We start from the raw sequence: 23,052 nt of genomic DNA, 5'->3' as shown, positions 1-23,052 counted from the left end.
TAAACTTGTTATTTGTTATTAGTTAAACTGATAACATCATAGATAAAACTAATCCATAAGTGTAGTGTGATTCTTGAGTTTAATTAAAATGTAATAAATGAGTTAACATTGTGACAGTAACTTGTAACTCTTAGTCCAATAATCAAATTTTTGAGTTATAATAATTTAAATAAATTCTAATAAACATTATTTCTTTTTCTAAATGGTGGAAGTTCGTGATGGTAAGGTAGAGGTGGATGGGGGTTCGGTTTTGAGTATTACACATCTCTGATATTTAATATAAGTATAAAATTGTTCTTTCATCTTCATCTTTACCGGAGAATATATATATATATATATATATATATATATATATATATAAAAAGGAACAAAGAAATTAAGTAAAAAAAATATTCAATTTATTTGTTATATTTTTCGTCAGTTGCACGGTGGTTTAATTTGATTGCAACAAAAATGAGTGATTATGTTGAAAAAAAATTAAAGAGATAAAACTCTTTTCTTTTTAAAAGAACAAAAGACCATACATGTGTCATGAAAAGTTTAAAAGTTGATTAAGCCTTAATTTTAGCTTATAACTGGTCACCAATGCTTTCATCCATCAAGTAAGGTTGTAAATAATTTTTGGATTAAATATATTTTTTAACCAAATTTTAGTAAGTTTATTTCAAGTTTTAAACCTGTTTGATTCTCAATTACCATTGAAACATATATGTATCAAATGGTATAAACAATTCAAATGTTACCATGAAACGTCAAATAAATTTAAAAAATTTTGTTAGAAATATTTAATCTACACATTACTAAAGATAAGAAATTAAATTGATTCAAAGTTTAGAGAGGGACTAATTTAAATTTAATCTATACTGAAAAATAATGAATCAGAAACATATTTAACCTATACTACTAAAAATTAATAAAACAAAAACATATTTAACCTATATTTTTTTTATTAGATAAAGTAGAAAACAAAAAATTAACATTTTTTTTGCTATATATGTAAAAAATAATGCATTAAAAGCTCAACTAATTTTCACTTAAATTGTGGATGTATTGAATAACTGCGAAAAAGAGGACATGTTGGGAAAAAAACTAAACCTTAGAGCAATTAACGAGTATGAAAAAGGAATTGAGACTTTCATAATTACATGGATTATTTGAACTATGCGTAATTGTGTTTTGACTACATTGAAATTTCTTTGGGCCAGACTATGAAGCTTATAAAAAGGGATTATCCAGTGGCATTCTGAAAGTTTTCTTTATCCCCAACAAATGTTCTCCTACGCCTAGGATCATCCAAATAAACTGCTACTCTCCCATTAATTACTGAAAAAGAACTTGAATTTCAGACATAATATATCGGATCTGTTTACCTTAATTTATGCCCAAGTCCTTCTAAAAAAAATAAAATAAATTCTCTATAAACAATTTTGTACAAGTTAAAAAAAAAAAAGGTCTAAAGCCGTAATACAATAGATTACAAAAGCATGTTTATAGGAAAATATGTTGAACTAAAATTAATTTCTCTTGTTATTTTTCTAAATTGTTTTACAAAGTTAATCCAAGGATACAATAATAAAACACCAGAAACAAACAATTTTAATTGTGAAAAAAAGTCATATATTAATATTAATATTTATGAGTTATTTACTTTAATTTACGAGCATCTGTTATTTTTTTGAGTTATAAATATATTTTTAGTCTATAAATTTTCACGCAAAATTGAAAGTCATCTTTGTTTAAAATTTTCATACATTTTAATTTCTAAAATTTTAAAAATAAAAAGATATATAATCTTTTTAATACAATTATATTAATATTTTTACATATCAACCATGTTTTTCAGCTGAAATTTGTGAGCTTATATTTATGTTTTAGGCCCATTTAATTGTTGTCATTAGAGTTATCTTTGTGTGTGTATATATAACACACCTCTTGTAACATTTTATACACACTCAATAATACACATTCTCTCATTCTTTATATATTTCTTTGTTTTTTACAAGATTGAAGTGAGAACGTGTAAAATAATGTAAATAACTTAAATGTTAGCATGAAACGTGTTTAACATGTCAAAAACATTTAACGTGATTGAGTTAAAATAATATATTCATTCACTTTTGAAATTTTGGGACCAAAATGTATCAAAATTTCGATAAAGACAAATTATAATCTTGTGTCAAAGTTTAGGGATTAAAAACTTATTTAACCATCTTTTTATAACAACAAAAATTAATAAAATTATAGATAGCTTTTATTTATTTTGTAGCTGATTAAATAAGAAAACATTTAAATTTTGAAAATATATCATTTAAAGGATAAAAGTAAAAAGAGAAATATATATATATATATATATATATATATATATATATATATATATATATAATTGTACAATTGTTGCCTATTTGCAACAACGAAATAACTGTAGCCTAAGATATGATAATAGAAAACATTTTTGCAGCCCCTTAACTCAACGATTTTTTGTGTTGCTTTGTTTATTCTTTTAAAGCAAGGATTATAAAAATGTTAGACTATAATAAATCATGTATAGGCAAGACATTTTTAAACATGGAAATATAAAAATACAACCATTTAAATTAATTTTATAATACTTTTTATTTTATTTATATATTTAGTTGATCATATTTTAAATTATAATTTTATTTTAAAAATGTTAATTATTTTAAAGATAATAATTTTATTTTAAGCAACATTTTGGAAAAGTGAGATTTTTTGTAATTTTTAAACAATACTTATAAGATCGTTGTCTTTTTAATGATTAGCCAATACTTTTATACTCGTGGATAAATTTAGTATTGTCTAAATGTTGTAATAGGATCGAAAATAAAGCTGAAATCTTTGTCCTATTTTTGTTTGAGAAAAATCTTTTACTTAACTAAAAATATAAATAATTCTATCCTGTGCAACCGAGCAAAAGAATTTTCAAGATTTTTATCCATAATTAGTTTAACAAATACAATTCTCTGACACCGTCTAAATGGTTAGCATGAATATAAATTTGTTCAAACATTACTTAAGTTTTCTTTGTTGTATATCCTAATCCACTTTCTTAAGTTTACTTGTAAACGTAAGTCTTGTGCATTAGATAAGATGTAATCTTTTGTTTATTTAATATAAGTCTTTCAAAAATCATTATTTTATATTTTGTTTGTTGAATATTCTTCATATATGATTTATAAAAAATTGTATGCGTATATTTATATTTAATGTATATGTAGATTGTATTTTGAAGGACGGTGTCTTTTGTATAGACCTCCATTGAATTTATATTAAAAATAATACTTTGCGAAAGTATTACATTAACTATTAGCATAATTCAAATAAAATTAGTATTAACATTTTTATATCAAAATTGTATTTTTTTTTTAATTATATCGATAGTTATAATATTAAACCAACTATTTATTCATATGTTATATTTTTATGATAGTAAATAAATAATTAAATGAATTCTCAGACACAAAAAATTTCCTGACAAACAAAAATGAAAATATAAATAAAACAAAACACTATAACAATTTAGTTTTGAATTTCTAAGTCTCCAAAACATCTTACTACCATGCTTACTTAGTTGATATGAAGAGTGTGAAATTCTTTTTGCATGATATTTAAGTATGTGAAGAACAGACCATTAATTACTGATCTGAACGCAGATAAATCATGCTAACATAATATGGCCAAGATGGCAATTGTTTAAAGTTGTACATATATGAGGTATTTTTTCCCATACTGAAAATATGACATATTTATGGGTCGTTTTAATAACTTTTAATTATATTATACTTTCTCCATCCCCTTCTCTCCGTCACAATTTCTCTCATATGCAAATGATAAATATTTTTATTTTATTAATATCTACTAATTTCCTCCTATTATGTCTTTTGTCTCTTTTATTTATTAATTATGAAAAGTGCGTTGCAAGGAAGGACAGTAGCTTGCAGGTCCACACTAGACTAATAAGAAAATTCTACCTAATTTAATATTCTACTATTTATTATCTACAATATGAATGACTTTTTCCTCTACAGCCAAATTTTTTAATAAATAAATTAAATAATTAAAAAATTATAATTAATATATATATATATATAGAAGTTTGATATTTAGTTTTTTTTTATGACTTTTTTGTATATTTATTTTTTTATGAATATAAAAATAAAAGTCATGTACTATATATTTTTTCATAATATTTTTTAAATGTGATTTCATTATCATATTTTTTTTATATTTATGTTTTTCAATTTTTGATTAGATTTTGATAAAGAAAATTTAGTCTTAATTTTGTTTAAATAGTTATATTGATGAAAAATAAAATAATAGATTTTTTTAAAGTGATAAAAGAGAAGATATCTTTTAGAAGAAAACAATATAAATTTACTTCTTCACCTATTTTATTTTTAAGCATGAAGCATGATACTACTAGAAATTCAATTGTTTTGTTGAATTAGAGGACCATTTATTAAAATTCAAAAAATTATAAGTGAAAAGTTTCATATTAATTTTTTTGAATTGTAGGCGGAATGTTTCATATTAATTCTTTGAAATTTATTATAGGAAAACGTTTCTCAAATATAAGAATATATAGAGAAAGAGATAAATTAGAAAAAATTATTTAAAATGAGTTTCATATCAAATACAATTTTAAAACTATAATTTTTTTAAGGAAAAACATACCAAGATTTCAATACTAAATTATATATATATTTATTATATTAGTAATAATAATTAAATATATAAAATTTGAATACATTATTTTGATCTCTTTAAATTTTTTGATCAAGTTTGGTCACCCTAGTTATTCCGTTTAAGTGTGTGTTCTATTTATCTAAACTAAGAAAAGTATTTGTTTTTTTTTTTTTACTTTTAATGTACTCTGCTTACTATCAATTTTTTTAGGTTTTTTTTTTCATTTCAATATATATTTATGTGTTTTTCATTTTTTTTCCTTTAATGCTATAATTAAATTTTTGTTTGAATTAATTATTTTTCATATCAATTTAATTAAAAGTGCAATTAAAAAAAGGATGTTTTTTGTACGTTAAAACAAATAGATAGAAAATAAGTCAAAAGACCTATCATTAGAAAAAGGAGAGGAGGTGACATCCATGAATTAAATTAGGTTTAGATTAAAGTAATTACTGGATCCCTCAAATTAAGGTTATAAATTGTTTGTCGCTGCTTAATTAAATTAGAGAAGTGGCCGAATGGGAGGACATTACTAGATTTCTTAATCAACTTTTACATATTATATTAAAATTAACTCTTGGGTCAGAACTCAAATCTCTTAATACTTTTTTATTTAAATAAACAGATGTTGTTCTCAAAATTCCGATTTCAAATATGAACATATTCTTTTGTAATATGAAATATTTATTTTATTTAATATTTCACATGATTTTAAATATTTTTTCAATGTACATTATAATTGGTGGTTAATTAGTAAATGAATAACGACTAAGCGCATAATTTAATCATCACCAACTTGTTCACTTTATCCATGTATTTAAAGTTTGAGTTTTAAACATAGAATTGTAATGATTTAAATATATTTTATTTATAAATTTTAGTTTTGGCTCCTCAATTTTTTTAAAAATGTTTTTATTCTTTAAATTAGAGAACTATGATTTAAAATTTTAAACAATACTACTTTACAAAAAAAAAAAAACTCATTTTTAGTTTTTCAAACTGTTCAAAGATTGAAACTTAATTTATTTTAAATTTAGGATATTAAAATAAAGATTATAAATTTGAGAATGAAGACCCAATTTACTTGCAATTTTTAAAATTTAAAAGAACAATTCAACAAGTTAACTAATGAAAGAGAAGAATCTGTTAATCATAATTTCATAATAGTATTTCATTCGATGAGATCTATAGAAAAGTTAAAGTGGTAAAAGAATAGCAAAAAGGTGGAGAATTTCCTAACATGACATTATTTATTTTTAGGGTTGAAAAAGGGGTAAAAGTAGTAAGTTAAATACTCATGGAAGAAAGATAAATTAATAAAGATACGTTGAGTGGGTTGGGTAAAGTTTCATGAGCACTGGAATTCAATAAGTTGAGGGAGCTCAGGGGCAAAATTGCAGGCCAAAGGGTGTTAAAGTTCTGGATTTGGATGTATTTGAAGCTGTGAGAACACGACAGTCCAAAAACTAGTGGAGGAAGTTAAAAACCAAGCAGTAATGAGTTTGTGTTACTGTCTGTCGGCAATAATAAAGAGTTAATAGCCAAAATTGATGTAGTCCCACTACTCCAACTGTCAGAACTCATTTTTTTTCTTCTCTTCCCCTTCTCATTTCCCATTTAGTAGTCACTTTCCCACTTTGTTCCACTGAAACACACACAGCAACAAGACTACACTGCTAACTCTCTTTTTCTCTCGCTCTCTCTCTGTATCAGGTAACTCACCTCGCTGCTGTCTCTCTTTTGAGTGATTTGGATCTAGAAGGTGAAGCAGAACAAAAGTTTCAATTTTTCAGAATACTTTTCTTTCTGGGTCATTTCTCAAATGATACTTTCATGCTCCTGTTGCTTTCTTCTCTTTCTTTGAAAAACATAGCATTTATTTGGCGGTGTCATTATTATTATTGTAATAATCTTTATTGTCGTTGCTAAAGTAATTGGAATTAGTTGCGACCTTCCAGCTTAATTTGTTCATCGATTGAGTTCTCGTTCACGTTTGCGAGCTTTATCTTTCGCTGGATGTAATTTTAGATCATCAGCTAACCCGGATAAAAGGTTGAGATTGGGGGTTGGGAGAGTGTTCAAAGGAGATTGTTTGAGAGTGGCTTTCTGGATTTTGTGAAGATCGGATAATAGTGGCAAACAATTTCTGATTTTAAAGTTTGCCTTTATCGTTGTGTAAATTCATTACCAATCTCATGTTAGATCAGCTTGCATGCTTAGTGAAAATAAAATAAAACTAGGTTCTGATGAAACTTTGGTTGAAAGAGAGTTAAAGCTGTTTCCTTTCATTTAGATCTTCCATGCCAGAAATTGAGCCCCCAAAATTGGGTTATAGTAATTCTAAGTCAGTACTACCTTTTTGTTAAATTCTTTGTGCTAAGATAGTTATTTGTTGAATTTTGGTGGTTTGCTTGATTTGTGATGAGTTTCGGTGTTGATTGCATAGGGTTGAGAGGGTGGTAACGGGCGATTAATGGGTTCTAAAAGCAATCCATCGGGCCATAGAGGACGAAGGCCCCTGTCAATATTTGCGGTGCTTGGTCTGTGCTGTTTCTTTTATCTTTTGGGGGCATGGCAAAGAAGTGGGTCAGGGAAAGGAGATAACCTTGCTTTGAAAGTTAACAAGATGATGACAGACTGCACTGTTTTACCCAATTTGAGTTTTGAATCCCATCACAATGATGTAGAAATTGTTGAACCTTCTGAGCCAAAAGCTAAAGTATTCAAGGCATGTGATGTAAAATATAGAGATTATACACCTTGCCAAGAGCAAGACCGAGCAATGACATTCCCAAGAGAAAACATGATCTACAGGGAGAGGCATTGCCCTGCCGAAAACGAAAAACTGCGGTGCCTCATTCCAGCTCCTGAAGGGTACACAACTCCTTTTCCCTGGCCTAAAAGCCGTGATTTTGCCTACTATGCCAATGTTCCTTACAAGAGCCTCACAGTGGAGAAGGCTGTTCAGAATTGGGTGCAATTCCAGGGAAATGTTTTTAAATTTCCCGGTGGAGGGACTATGTTTCCTCAAGGAGCAGATGCGTATATTGATGAACTTGCATCAGTTATTCCAATTGCAGACGGGTCTGTCAGAACAGCACTCGACACTGGTTGTGGGGTAAGTTTTAATGTTTAATTTATCCTTCTCATGTAGATTCAGACCAGGAAAGGAACCTCTGTAAATCAACTTATAATTTTACAGGTTGCGAGCTGGGGAGCCTACTTGCTAAAGAGAAATGTGCTGGCTATGTCCTTTGCTCCAAAGGACAACCATGAAGCACAAGTTCAGTTTGCTCTAGAACGAGGGGTACCTGCTGTTATCGGTGTTCTTGGCTCTATCCGTCTTCCATACCCATCAAGAGCCTTTGATATGGCCCAGTGTTCTAGATGTCTAATTCCATGGACTTCAAATGGTCAGTGCTAAATTCAACAGGAACACTTTGTTATTCTCCTTTTATTGTGTAGAAGATCATACATATGAACTTTCAAACAAAATGAGGCATATTTCTGTAGATTTCACATCCTTTTGTCCTATATGTCAATGCAAATGCAGAGGGCGTGTATCTAATGGAAGTTGATCGAGTGTTAAGACCGGGTGGATACTGGATTTTGTCTGGCCCCCCAATTAATTGGAAAACATACTACCAGACATGGAAGCGAAGCAAGGAAGATTTGAAGGCAGAGCAGACAAAAATTGAGGAGTTAGCTGAAAGTCTTTGTTGGGAAAAGAAGTATGAAAAGGGTGATATCGCTATTTGGAGAAAGAAAATAAATGCTGAATCCTGCAAAAGAAAGTCTTCCAATTTATGTGACTTAGCTAATGCTGATGATGTGTGGTAAGTGTTCTTATCTTTATGCACTTCATTCAGGTAGTTACTTGCAATCATGTATAGTTGAAGAGATTTGGATAATTAATAGTTAGGCAAGATTTCAAACACTGTTTCTCTGGTTCTTTTTATTTGTTATTCACATTCTTGGACAAGAGGAGATTGCGAATAACTTCATCACATTCTTGTTTCAATGATTCCTTTTGCAGGTACCAAAAAATGGAGACATGTAAAACTCCATTACCTGAGGTAAATAACAAAAATGAAGTGGCTGGAGGGGAATTAAAGAAGTTTCCTGCTAGGCTTTTTGCAGTCCCTCCTCGAATAGCCCAGGGAAATGTAGCAGGGGTTACAGCTAAATCTTATCAAGAAGACAACAAATCATGGAAAAAGCATGTTAATGCTTACAAAAGAATTAATCAATTGATTGGCACTACTAGATATCGGAATGTGATGGACATGAATGCAGGTCTTGGAGGATTTGCAGCTGCACTTGATTCACAGAAGTCTTGGGTGATGAATGTTGTGCCCACAATTGCTGAGAACACTTTGGGTGTTGTCTATGAGAGAGGTTTGATTGGCATTTATCATGACTGGTATGTTTCTTAAATTTTCTTAACGTTGTGGGCTACTTCCATTTCATGAAAATTTTCCTTGCTAATTGAGTTCATGTTTTTGTGGGTATTCTTCGAACATGTCTCTATTTTGACTGAAAATTCCTGGATTGACCGGGTTCGAGGAATATCCAATTTTTTCAATATCTTTGTCCCCGTACCTGACTCAATACCCATCTCATGGTCATCTTTGTCCCGATTTAAATTATTAAAGTACATAATTTATTAGGTAATAATATATATATATATATATATATATATATATATATTATCTTAGTATTTAATTTCTTAATCTTTCTTTTATATTTTTTTGGCTACACACTTTTTCCTCCTCTCTTCTAGTTGTTTAGCTTGTTCTATAGGCACAAAATCTACTCACATGTCAATTGTACTTTTCTTCTTGTTACAATTTTGATTATACAATTTTTTGCGGTTTTGTTCAAATGATGTTCATCAATTTGAGTTAATAAAGTAGTTTTTAGATCTGACATTTGATTATTTCTACTCTTTTTGATATTTTGTTTTTTGTTTAATTTATTCACATGAAAATTTTTGACTTTTAATTTTTAAGTGTTCAATCATGCAATTTTCGGTTGTCATGAAATTTTATTTATGTGTAATTGTATAATATTTTATATAATTGTTTCACTTCTATCCAATTGTTACTATTTGGTAATATGAACTAAAATTTATACAATTATCATTTATTTCTAAATATTTGAAATTGAAAAAATAGGAATTTGACATTAAATATACGATAATATCATTTTTTTTTGCATGAATCTTTTTTATAAAAATAATTAATTGATATTAAAATAATAAGAAAACAGATATAGACTTGGAGACAACGATGGGATAATGAAACCCGTTCTCCATTTCATTGCCTCCTAGTAGAATTTGAGGAGCTTCTTCCTGTTCGATGGGTTACTCTCTAATGGTTTTTTCGTTATCATTAATTGCCAATTTAAATTAAACTAACATATGAAAAGATGAATAGTTTGGTACCTGTTTAGTAAATGTGAAATGTGAGCGCTCTTGGTGTTTATTTTGTATAGAGGGAATTTGATGAGATTGTGAAACATTCTCTTCTAGTAATTTATACCATACCTTCTCTTATCCACTTTTATCAAACCAGTAGGAAATCAAAATTCATCCTGTGCTTTTCTTTTCTTAATTGTGGACCTCCTGAAAAAGACATATTGTAATTGTTTATTACACTAGTTGTTTCTGCTAGTTATTTGCTATGAATTTATTTTTCTTTCTTCAGGTGTGAAGGCTTTTCCACATATCCAAGGACATACGATCTTATTCATGCTAATGGTTTATTTAGCTTGTACCGGGGCAAGTAAGTTTCGTTCATATTCTTAATTCCTGATCGAAAATGGACATTGAATGAAAATGTTGGCACTGATTTGATTAACAGATGCAACTTGGAAGACATCCTTCTGGAGATGGATCGCATCCTAAGGCCTGAAGGAGCAATCATCATTCGGGACGAGGTTGATGTTCTTAATAAGGTTAAGAAAATTGTGGGAGGGATGAGATGGGATGCGAAAATGGTGGATCATGAGGATGGCCCTCTTGTGCCTGAGAAGATTTTGGTTGCTGTGAAACAGTATTGGGTTGCCACCACCAAAAAAACCTCATCTAATGACGAATAAAACTGCCACTGTTCTGCTGTGAAACTTACACCTCACACCCAAAAGCAAAGAACAAAAATGCAAAGAGAGGAAGAAGAGTAGAGCAAAGAAAATAGAATGTTGGAGTTTATTCTACGTCTGCCTTATACCAAGTGTAGAACTGTAGATAAAATGGTTCTAATTAGTATTAAGTAAATTCATTTTCAAGGATATTTTTAAGCCCAAGATGTTGTTTTTGATGAATGTTGGTGATGTTAGAATATTCAAATATTGCAATTTTATTTATTCTATTGCTAAGTTAAAATGTTTGCGTTCATTTTAAACTCCAGTTTTTTTTCGCTTTTCTTCCTGCATCCCCTATAATTTCTTTGCGCACACCGGAATTTCCAAAATAACTATTTTATTCCTCGTACAAGTGATATATTGAATTTTTCTTGAACGCGATTTTTGGAATGTATGAAATATATTTTGGAATAAACTTTTCAAAATAGGATTCTCAGAAAAAAAAAACGATTTTTTGGAATAAGTTTTTTAGAAATTTTCTATAGGTTAAAATATCTTTTTTTCCAATTTTTGTCAAGTTTTTTCAAATAAGTCCTAATTTTGGTTTTGTGTTCAAATAGATCCCAAATTTTGTCAATTATGTTTAATTGGGTCTTTTTTTGCTGACACCGATTAAATCATTAACGGCCATGAACAGTGACTGCCACGTGTCATTTTGTGGTTTTTTTGAATTTTTTTTATTTTTATTTTAAATTTTTAAATTTTTTTAAAAAATTTTTTTAAATTTTTTTAAATTTTTTTTAAATGCACACATGTCAACCCAGGAGTATGCCACGTGTCACTTTGTGGTTTTTTTGAATTTTTTATTTTATTCTTTTGAATTTTTTTTGAATTTTTTTGAATTATTTTTTAAATGTCCACGTGTCAATCTAGTAGTGTGCCACGTGTCAAAGTCAATATTCTATATTCAATTTGGTCCCTATATTTGTTATTTTTGTTCAATTAGGTCCTAATTTTTGTTAAGATTAACCAATTTGACCCTTATAGAAGATGTGACCAAATTTAATTTTTATATCAAAGTTATAATGATGTGAATTTTTATATATTATATAAAGATATTTAATAAAAAATATAAATTTTAATATAAAAATTAAATTTGGTTTTAATTTGGAGAAGGACCAAATTGGTTAATGTTAACAAAAATTGGGACCTAATTGAACAAAAATAACAAATATAGGGACCAAATTGAATTTAGAATGTTGACTTTGACACGTGACACGCTACTGCATTGACATGTGGACATTTAAAAAAATTAAAACAAAAATTTAAAATTTTTTAAAAAAAATCAAAAAAACCACGAAGTGACACGTGGCACACTCTTAGGTTGACACGTGTACATTTAAAAAAAATAACAAAATTAAAAAAAAATTAAAAAAAATAAAAATACAAATAAAAAAATTCAAAAAAACCACGAAGTGACACATGGCAGTCACTGTTCATGGCCGTTAATGATTTAAACGGTGTTAGCAAAAAATGACCCAATTGAACAAAATTGACGAAAATTGGGACCTATTTGAACACAAAACCAAAATTAGGACTTATTTGAAAAAACTTGACGAAAATTGGGATCAAAAAGTATTTTAACCTTTTCTATAATACACAATATGTTTTGGAAAAAACCTTTTGAAATAAGTTTTGTTTTTACAGTTTCTTTCTTGTTTCTTTACTGCAATGGAGACGATGATAGCAAGCGATGTAGTTACACTCAAAAATAAATAAATTTTAACGTTAGTATGGGATTCAGTCAGTAATTGTGCGGTACAGGAAGCAATACCCAGCCCTTTTTCTATAACTTGATTTAATTTGGGTTTGAAGGAGTCCAGCATTTTTTCCTGCACCCCCTCTATTCTTCCTGCACCCCATAAAATATTTTATTTCCATCTCACCCCTGGATAAAAATATATTAAAAATCTTAATTTTTTTTCCTTTTTCTTACACTGCTATTTCCATTATCTTCTCCATCATCACCAATTTCATCTTCATTGGCCAATTCGGAATATACTTCTAGATCTAGGAGTGTATACCGAATCTGGTATGCATTACTAAATCTGAAAATATATATTAGATTATCCAATTTAATATGTAAATTTACATATCAAACTGGTCAATCCGGTATATATTCTCAGATTCAAAAATACATTTTAGATTAACAAATATGTGAAAATGAAATTGGTGATGAATGAGGAAGATAATGAAGAAAGCAGCATGAAAATAAAGAGGGATGCCGTGTGAAAAAAAATAAAAGAAATTTAGAATTTTTAATATATTTATAATTATGAGGCCAGATGAGATAAAAATTTTATGGGTGCAGGAAGAAATGCTCGAGGGAGTCAAATTCAAGTACACCTAAGTGCAAAGTATGAAGGAGGTTTGTTTAGGAATAGGGTGAGAACATGAGCCACATAAGCCGTACTGGTACGGAAATTGGTTGGTCTTAGTAGCACCACATCCTGAGACACAGGCCTGTGTCTTGCGGGTAGTTGACATTTCACAATTACCATATTGTCTTCTATTCCTCAATGTTGGTTCCACCCACAACATCCTCTTGTAATAATTCATTGTTAATTATTTTGAAACATCTCATAATAGAATTTATTATTACAGAATAATTTTTCTAAGAACAATCTACATTATATTTTAGAGTATTATTTTAAGAAACATAATTGATCGAGGTTCACATAATAATTGCCAAAATTTTATCAATCTAGAGTGTTTTTCAAGCCAGAACCTTTATGAAAAAATGTTCGCCATAGAAAAATAGAAAAAGGGTCATGTGCACCTTACTATACTCAAATTTATTTAAAAAAAAATTCAAGCACAGTAAAAAGGTGAAAAAACATCAAAGATAAAATGATAATTATATTAAAAATTAGTTGACTTTCCACTCAAATTTATTCCCTTCTTTAAAGATCATTCTATCTTCCCTTCCTAAGTCCATAATCGGAAATCTTTCCAAATCAGCTCATACAAACAAAGACTAATCTGCATTTTCATCAGCAAACAGATACCGAGTTTCATAAAATAATAACTACTTAAAATTCTTATAGCTCTATAGTGAATTGGTGGACAAGTTTTTGAGTTTTATGTTGTTCCACGTGGTGCGACTTAAATGTAATGTTTGAGAATGGAGTATGCAAGGTAACAAACTCACCACAAATTGGTTGGGCCCATTAAGGAGTTTGAGAGATCACACCGTGAATACCAAATAATTATCCAACATTAACACCCCCTTAATAGTCCTCACACTCCTTTGCCTACAAAATACTTAGGGTTAAATATGTTTTTGGTCCCTCAAGTTTGAGCGAAATTTGGGTTTAGTCCCTCATCAAAACTTTTGACCAATTTAGTCTTTCATCTTCCAAAATGCGTGAATTTAGTCCTTTTAACCAAATTTTGTTAAGTTTATCTGACATTTCAAACGCATTTCATGATAGTATTTAAATTATATATATTGTTTGACACATTTTTGCTTCAATGTTAACTTAAATACTATCATGAAATGCGCTCGAAATGTTAGATAAACTTAACAAAATTTGGTTAAAAGGACTAAATTCACGCATTTTGAAAGATGAAGGACTAAATTGGTCAAAAGTTTTGATGAGGGACTAATTCTAAATTTCGCTAAAACTTGAGGGACCAAAAACATATTTAACCCAAATACTTATTATTATGCACACCTCTCCTCACTCTTTTCAGCAACAGCGAAATTAGGGAAGCATCTCTCAAATTCTTATCATCACCGTCACAATTGACAAGTGGAGACTTATATATATTTGGGATTTTAAAGAAGTTATACATATCAAGTATGTCTAACTTTTTTAATATTAAAAAAGTATTTATTTTTATTTTAGATAAATATTTTTTAATTTTAAAATCCTTTTTCCATTATTTTGATTAATAAGTTAGAATTTAAATATGAAAATATTATCAGATATTTTTCCAATATATATATATATATATATATATATATATATATATATATGGAATTGGAAATACACGGGAAATGTGAAAAGAATTGAGGTATTAAAATGTATGGTTACACGTGATTCCATTGATATCATTATTGTTAATGCCTCCCTAGAATTATCAAATGATACTATTACACAAAAAAGGTTAGGGATGACAATAGTCTTGTCCGTCGAGCCAGTTTGCAGGTCCGCAAAAAAATTACAGTATGGATTAGGGTAGTGAATCTGCAGGTTCACAGTAGCCCGACCTGCATAAGTCCGTAGCCTGCGCAGACCGGTTCGCAAGCTCACATAAAAAGAAAATACTTGTACTTGTATATATTAGTTACCTTTTTATGGACTCTTGCATTAACGTTCAAAATTCTTGTATAATTGGAAAAAACAAGTATTATGTATTTTTTATTGTGCTAAAATTTAAATAATACATTGTGTATATCATAATATGAATATGAATATGATGAAAATGTTGAATTATCAATTTATCATCAACTCTCTAAAATCTTTACTTAATTTTGTAAACTTCTTAAAGTTTCTCAATTTTTAAACATTTAAAATTTTATCATAAAAAAAAAAATAAGAAAGCGGGTCAGCCTACAAGCTCGCGGACCAAGTGATGTACGAGACAGGCTAGTGATTGGGACCCACATAAATTTTGCAAAGCAGGCGAACCAGTCTACAATGTGTAGGCCTTAAACAAGTCGGGTCCGGCCCAGCCCGCATTGTCATCTCTAAAAACGGTTTTAGCAAATATTTGGTAGATTTTAAAGTTTCGAGCGATATTTTTTGAATTAGAATGTAAATGGACATGTTGGTAATAAGACATGGATTTTTAAGAATTGTGGTGATCTTGGTACTGAAGATTTAAACAAACTATAATGGTTTTTAATCTATAAAGTTGAATCATAGACTGAAATGAGATTAGAAGTCTCTTTATTTTTGAGATGGAAAATCATTTTTGAGATGTAATATAGAGTAGATTCGGCCACACTTGGGAGTTGGTTCAAGTCACCAATTGTAATACTTTGTTTAATTAGGATTCATGGAAGGTCAGGATTAATTTGATCAATTTCAAGAACAAAAATGAATGAAAAGTAAAGTAGTTAGTTTTAATGGATTTGAGTATAAAGCTTCTTCATATAAGTGCTTGATTTTATTGAATCAATGAATATTAATTCCGTAATATAATTTTATTATAATATTGGAATAAAATTTATTATTATTATAATAATTATTTGTTTGTAGAAAAAGATAAATTTAAAATTTTACAATATTATTGTTATTGTTGTTAATATTGATCATAAATATTTGTTATTATAATATTTTTATTTTGTTAAAAGTCAGTAATAATAAATTTGATTTCAAATTATATTATAAAAGTTTGACATTATTTTTTATTTTATTCCTTTTCTTTTGGAAGTAAATAAAATTTAAATCTGATATTTTTAATTACTTATTTTAAATTAGTATTCATAATTTTTATTTTTTATCCTTCCTCTCCATTTTAGAAAGGAAAAATAATCATAAAACTCTTATATAGGTATATTTGAATAAATAATATTTCAATAAATTAATTTAAGAAATTTTTCTTTAAAAACAAATATTATTTTGAAAAAAAAAAACTCAAAAAAAGTTTAGACATAAGTAGCGTTGTTTTAAAATTTGGCACAAAATAATTAGAATTATGTAAGGTGTAATTACTTAAAAGAGGTCAGAAAAGTTGCAAGTAAAACGCTATTTTGAAAGATTTTATTAAGATAGGAAGAAAAATAAAATAAAATTATCGATAGTGGAAAAAAAAAACTAGAAATTTGAGACCTGTTGTAAAGTATGAAAAATAAAATGTGTTTGACAAAATATTGTACAAAAAAAAGATGAAATGATAATTTTTGAGATTTTTAATATTAATCAAGAACTAATCGTGAGAAAAGGAACAACTTTTAGTTGTTACCGTAATCTTGTAACTGAATATAATAGTCTTAGTAAATGTTCACTTGAATAGATAAATTTAAATGATAGGAAGTTGATGAATTTAAATGAATATAAAAGTGAATTGTGTGTTATTTTTTTAAGAAATTTACCAAATGAGAGAGGATGAATTTTGAGGTGACTGAGTTGTTCATTTTAATAAATTTGAGGAACGGAGAAAACAAGAAATAGAGAAATTAATTTATATTCTCATTCACTCTCTTATACATCTATTTAAAGGTAATAATGACAACATTATGGTTATACTCTCCATTAACTTTTCTTTTTTGTTTTTGTTTTTTTTTTTATTGAAGTAATTCTGGTGAAGCCTAAAGTGTTGCTTCCATGTTGTCATTTAATACTGCAACATAGGTTAACTTTTAAAAAGATGTTTAAAAAAACAATTAATACCAAAATTTAATGGTTGTTATAAAAAAATAAAGTTCAAAAAGTAATTATTAATTTTACATTTTTTTATCATAATATTTTTTTATAAATATTTTATTATTAAAATATGTTATTTTTAATTTATTCATTTAAATATTTTTTCTAAAATAATTCTAATTCATCTCATAATACTCTTACATTATTTTTAAAATCAAGGATAATTTGATGATTTGATTTTTTTTTCCATTAAACTTAATTTTTAATCTATCAAATCAGTCACAAACTTTATTTATAAATTCATTCATTTTCACTTTTAAATCCATTTAATTTAATAACACAAAATTCACCCTTTAATCAACTCAGATTCATCATCTCTCTCTCCCTCAAATCAACTCACTCAAGTGAACACATCCTTAGAGGTGATTGTGAATGAATTTGAGGATAAAATTTGTGTGAGTTTGAGTGATTTAATTGATGTGTTAGATTAAAAAAATGTTTTAATAAATATAAAATACAGATTACCATATTACTTTTTATGTAATTAGTATTTGGGATAATGATATTTTAACCTATTTTCTTTATTCACTTTTAACTCACCACTTCAATGACCATTAAATCATCACATCACATCACTAAAAAAATAAAAATAAATTATCTAATGATGATTGAAATAATAAATTAAAATTGGATAAAAAAATATGAATGAAAATATCATTATCTTAATATTTGTATGAGTTACAATTATTGGTATATTATTATTATTTCATTTTATTATTAATATAATAATAATTATTATTAAACTCCTTTCTCTTAATTCTCTTTTCATATTTACATTTTTTTTCATAACTTCAATATAATTTGAGGTGAAATAACAAGGCATTTGAGTAAAATGGATTTTATGAAGAGTAAATATCTTCGATTTTTCTACTATAAGGAGGATTCATAGTATTCCGAATTCCTTAAATCCATTCCTTCAAACCTTGCCAAATCAGCTAAAGTGAATAAAGAAAATCATGGCTCTTCCGATATACAGAACAATCAATTCATGAAAGTAAATAGACCCTTAAATATTTATGATGATAAAGTTACTCTTAGAAATATTTTCTTATTTCCGTTAGAAAGAAATAAACATACTTTAAGTATTGTTTGATGTACATTATTATTATTACTTGGATTAATTATGTTTATCTTTATAGTCATAAATTTAAATTTATTTTTCTTAATTTTCCATGTGTATTAAATGATATTTCAGAGGAGTATTTAAGTTAGGATATGCGAAATAATATAAAGTGTTCAATTATAATCTAAGATGCCTTGTCACACATTAAAAGAAATTAACAGTTAAATTAAAAAATTACATCTATTACTTTTAAAATTTGAGATAAGATTATATTAGAATTTAAAGTGGAATAAATTTGAATTTTTTGTAAAAAGTTAAAGAAATAAAAAATAGCATTTAACTCTTGTGAATGTGATAACATTGTTACTAGAGTTGTGGGTGAGATTGATGCACGTGGTGAGATGAAAAGGTGTGGCTGGAAATGAAAAGAAGGAAGGGAATTTGTGTGAGGAAGTGGTAGTGTTGTCCTTGTCCAACATCATTGATTAGAGTTTGAAAACATAGGTTGCTAGTACTGGATGAACAGATAAATCTGCACAAAACATTGGGACTTGTGCTTTTTTTTTAGCTCAACCTTTGTCTCTTTACCACTAACGTCTACTGCACAAGATGACAACCCTACTTTTTCTCTTTTTCTTCACTTCAAATCTTACACATTTGGGATAATAATATTTTATTTATTTTTAATTCATCATTTTCACTATTCTTAAATTATTTATTTTATGAACAATCAGATCACTCCTAACACGATTTTTTATTCTCTTTTTAGATAACAAACAACGTGTAAGTATAAATTAAACAATATTGTGAGTAAAAAAGAGAAGCAATATGCAGGAGAGTGAATAAAAAACAAAGTGATAGTTTGAAAGGTGGAAGGAAATAATGGTTGTTTGTGTTGTGTGAGATGTTAGAGTGACATGTGATAAAAAAAAAAGGTGAATTAATTGATTGAGCAATCCAATATCTGGAAACAATGAATTGAACAGCTTCACTGAATCAACAACACTGAAACTCATGGCATGCCATTAATCTGTGTGGTTGCAACTCATTAAGTTGGGAACTCCCTTATACCCACCACCTATGTACATCACCAATTAATGATGGTGACTTGTGCAGAGGGAACACTTTTTATTTCTACGACAACATGTTACTTCAATTCTTATTTCGTGTGTTACAATTTAATGTACTTGCTTAAATCATTTGGAGTTCATACCTCACTATATATATAATATTTGTTATTTTTTTTCAAATAATACTGATGTAAATTTGTAAATCATTAAAATTGGTCTAATAATTGAAAGTTTAAATAATGTACATGAGATCATAAATTTTCATTGTTATACTAGCTTTGTTGTGGACGGATTTTATTGCAAAAATAGTGTATTATTTTACCTTAATGTGAATAATAATTTACAAGAAGATGTAATATTATGTATTACTATGTTCTTTACATATACAATTATATTATCAGTCTAAATATTGATACAAAAGATGAAATAATAATTGTAAGAATTCAATGTTTCTTCAAGAAAGAAGATTTATATGTATATGCTAACCTTCTCCCCATGCGTTAACATTATCAAGGGTTTTGAACTTGAATATCTTCAAAGAGTATTGTTTGAATATTTGCTAAATATTTACTTATTCCATAAATAATGCCAAATGTAAACGATGATAGATTTTTAGTAAATATGTAACATTATTTTTTATATATTAAATGCTTAATATTATTTCTTATTTATGTTTCATTTTCTTACATACATATATTTAAGAAGTATTGTTTTTTTTTCTGCTCTAAATCTCAAAAACTATTATTTTAAAAAGTCATATTTTAAATTGAATAGAGTTTATTTTATTAATTTTTGTTACATATAATTTATTTTTTATTAGTTTATTTTACTAATGTATATTTATAAGAATAACCTTAAATTTAAGTGAAAATGATTGATTGTGTACTTTATTTCTATTAAGATTGAGATACGATATTTAACTCTATTATCTTATCATAACCTGCGACATGACAAATGTACCCTCCTTACGTGTTGGTCATCAAACTACTATTCTGCCGTGAAAAGTTGATTACGTAACACTCTTTGCTAGTATTTGATTTATTTTCTTCTCGAAATTTCTTTCTTCTACAAAGATATCAATTTAGTTGAATATATTCTGCTTGTTTGAATCGCTGAGTTGTAATCACATGATGACATTAACAATATTATTTTGAAGAATTTGTATTATGTAATTACTAGTAGGCGAAGTACTAGCCAATAATTATTATTTTGTGTGCATGAAGTTAGATGATTCAATCGAATTTAAAATTTTATCGATACATTAAGTTGAATAGATGAAAAAATCATATATTAAGAGTTAATAAAAAAAATTATGCTAAATTGAAATTAAAGAGTTCTCGGTACTCCATAAAATATGTAAATAATTATCTTCAAAGAAGATATTATCATGTAGAATATATATTGGAGAGCTTAAATTATTAAACAAGCTAAATATCATAATCACGATGAGTTTATTAGTTTCAACAATGTAAATACTCCGAAAATAGTTTATTTATTGATGAGATGTTTAATGGACTTAATATGTATTTACTCATATACTAACAATATGACTATGCATTTAATTAATAATTTGTAAGTTTAGTTATAATTGTATAAGTATTATAAGGTTGGACACGTAAAATATATATATATATATATATATATATATATATATATATATTTTGTATGTCCAATTAGATTTTGTATGTAATATATGTTTTATATGTATTATAAATTTATAAATTTTTTTACGTAACATATGTTGACATAAATTATATGTTGTATATTTAATTTATATAATGAATATTATTATTTATTTTTTGATTGCATTATAAATAATATTGATACAAATATTTATTTAAATGTTTGAATGATGGATATATTTATATTTTAATGAAATAGAGAGTGACCATAACATCTCAATTGATTTATATTTATAATCACGTAATAAACATGTTGTAATACTGATGTGATTAATTTTTACACACACAACTATTCTTACATCTATATGATTAATTAGGATGAAATAAATATTGAATTATATTTCCTAAATTGCCTACAGGAATTGAGAAAAGAAACATAGTTTAATAGTTTTATCATTTGGTTAGATGGGTCTAATTGGCTAAGACTTTAGCCCACAGACAAATTTTATGTCACTAGAATCATTCATTAAGACGTGTGTTACATAAGTACAATGTAATAGTATAATAGTTTTATCATTTGGTTAGATGAGTGTATTTGTGTAAGACTTTAGTCCACATGGAAGTTTTATGTCACTAGATTCATTCATTAAAGCACATGTTTACATCGGTAAAACATAATAGTATAATAATTTTATCATATCATTTCGTGATGATGTAATCCGAATTGAGTAAGACTTTAGTTCATAGACAAATTTTATGTCACTAGATTCATTCATTAAGATGTGTTTGCATAGATCAAACTGATAGTTTTATCATTTGATTATGTAAGTCTAATTGAGTATGACTTTGGCCCACAAATAAATTTTATGTCACTAGATTCATTCATTAAGACATATGTTTGCATTGAAAAAACATTATTTTATTATAGTATCAAATAATGATAATGAGCATGTATTTAAAATAAATAAATAAATATTATAATTTCTCTGTCTGTGAATATTTTTGATATCCATTATGATATTTCCAAACTAAAAGGGATAATTATAAGTTTTGGGAGGAGAAAGTTTTTTCTCCATTTGGGTTGGATGAACCTTGATTATGCTATTAGAAAACTATAATCATCCTTATTACTAAAATCAACACTCCCAGATGTTGTTGATCTCTATGAAAAGTGGGAGAGGTTAAATTGTCTCTTTGTGGCATTAGTAAAGACCAACTTACGGGATTTTGTTGATCAACATGACAATGTGAGAGATTTGTTAGAGGTTATCGATGGACAACTGATCACATTTGATAAATCTTATACCAACACTATTATTATGTATTGTTCATCCTTAAAGCTCACCTAAATTAAGGGAGTATGTGATCATCATGCGGATAAGGGACATTGTGGGTGAACTGAATGTCTTAGAGGTTATCATATCTAGTACATTATATTTGTACATTTTGTCTCATCAATATGCTCATTTTAAAAAATGCTTATAACACAAGAAAGGATAAGTGGTTTATTAATGAATTAGTGACCATGTATGTTCATGAACAGGAAAGGTTGCTAATGGAGGAAGGTTAAATGATGAACTTAACTACTCTTAAGTATAAGGAGAATTAAATTAATTACAAGGGAAAGATATATGCTAAGCCAGTTATAAAAAAAGAGTTCAAGTGTTTCTTTTGTAAAAGAAAGGACACTTAAGAAAGATTGCGCAAAATTTAAGAATTGACTAGAGAAGAAATAAAATTATTTTGCTTTTGTTTATTATGAATCTAATATGACTAGTATTAATCATAATACATGACAGATTTATTCTGGAACTACAACCATAAATTGGATAGAGAAGAAATGTAATTATTTTGCTTTTGTTTATTATAAATCTAATATGACTAGTATTAATCATAACACAGGATGAATTGATCCTGGAACTATAATGAATTATATCCATTAGATTGGATGGATGATTTATGTTGTTATTTTAAAAGAAATTCAAATTACTATGTTTGTTTTATTTTTCAACCATGGTAATCATATATTAGACAAGAGTATAAGATATTTCAAGTGAAGGATTTTAGCACCA

The 23,052-nt window shown here is 27.3% G+C and overlaps 1 protein-coding gene and 1 pseudogene across 3 annotated transcripts; both read left to right on the top strand.

The window, feature by feature from the left end:
- The first annotated feature begins 6,138 nt into the window (after nucleotides 1–6,138).
- Nucleotides 6,139–11,101, top strand: LOC114176723 (putative methyltransferase PMT14). 3 transcript variants are annotated; one of them, XM_028061856.2, is made up of 8 exons: nucleotides 6,143–6,276; nucleotides 6,418–6,466; nucleotides 7,151–7,822; nucleotides 7,907–8,117; nucleotides 8,258–8,540; nucleotides 8,741–9,127; nucleotides 10,413–10,490; nucleotides 10,569–11,101. In XM_028061856.2, exons 3-8 carry the CDS (start codon nucleotides 7,178–7,180, stop codon nucleotides 10,804–10,806), a joined length of 1,842 nt encoding a protein of 613 aa, XP_027917657.2. In that variant the 5' UTR covers nucleotides 6,143–6,276; nucleotides 6,418–6,466; nucleotides 7,151–7,177; the 3' UTR covers nucleotides 10,807–11,101. The 3 variants fall into 3 exon arrangements, with proteins under 3 accessions (XP_027917653.2, XP_027917657.2, XP_027917655.2); XM_028061852.2 differs by lacking the exon at nucleotides 6,418–6,466 and having other exon boundaries at nucleotides 6,139–6,417; XM_028061854.2 differs by having other exon boundaries at nucleotides 6,244–6,466.
- A 2,140-nt stretch (nucleotides 11,102–13,241) lies between these two features.
- Nucleotides 13,242–22,716, top strand: LOC146887947 (uncharacterized; annotated as a pseudogene).
- Nucleotides 22,717–23,052: the final 336 nt, after the last annotated feature.

The sequence above is a fragment of the Vigna unguiculata genome, chromosome 3 (genome assembly GCF_037176805.1).
Source record: "Vigna unguiculata cultivar grain cowpea cultivar isolate G323 ecotype 2 chromosome 3, ASM3717680v1, whole genome shotgun sequence".
NCBI lineage: Eukaryota > Viridiplantae > Streptophyta > Magnoliopsida > Fabales > Fabaceae > Vigna > Vigna unguiculata.
The sequence above is the reverse complement of the archived record's forward strand: the minus strand, read 5'-3'. Positions and strand labels throughout refer to the sequence as shown.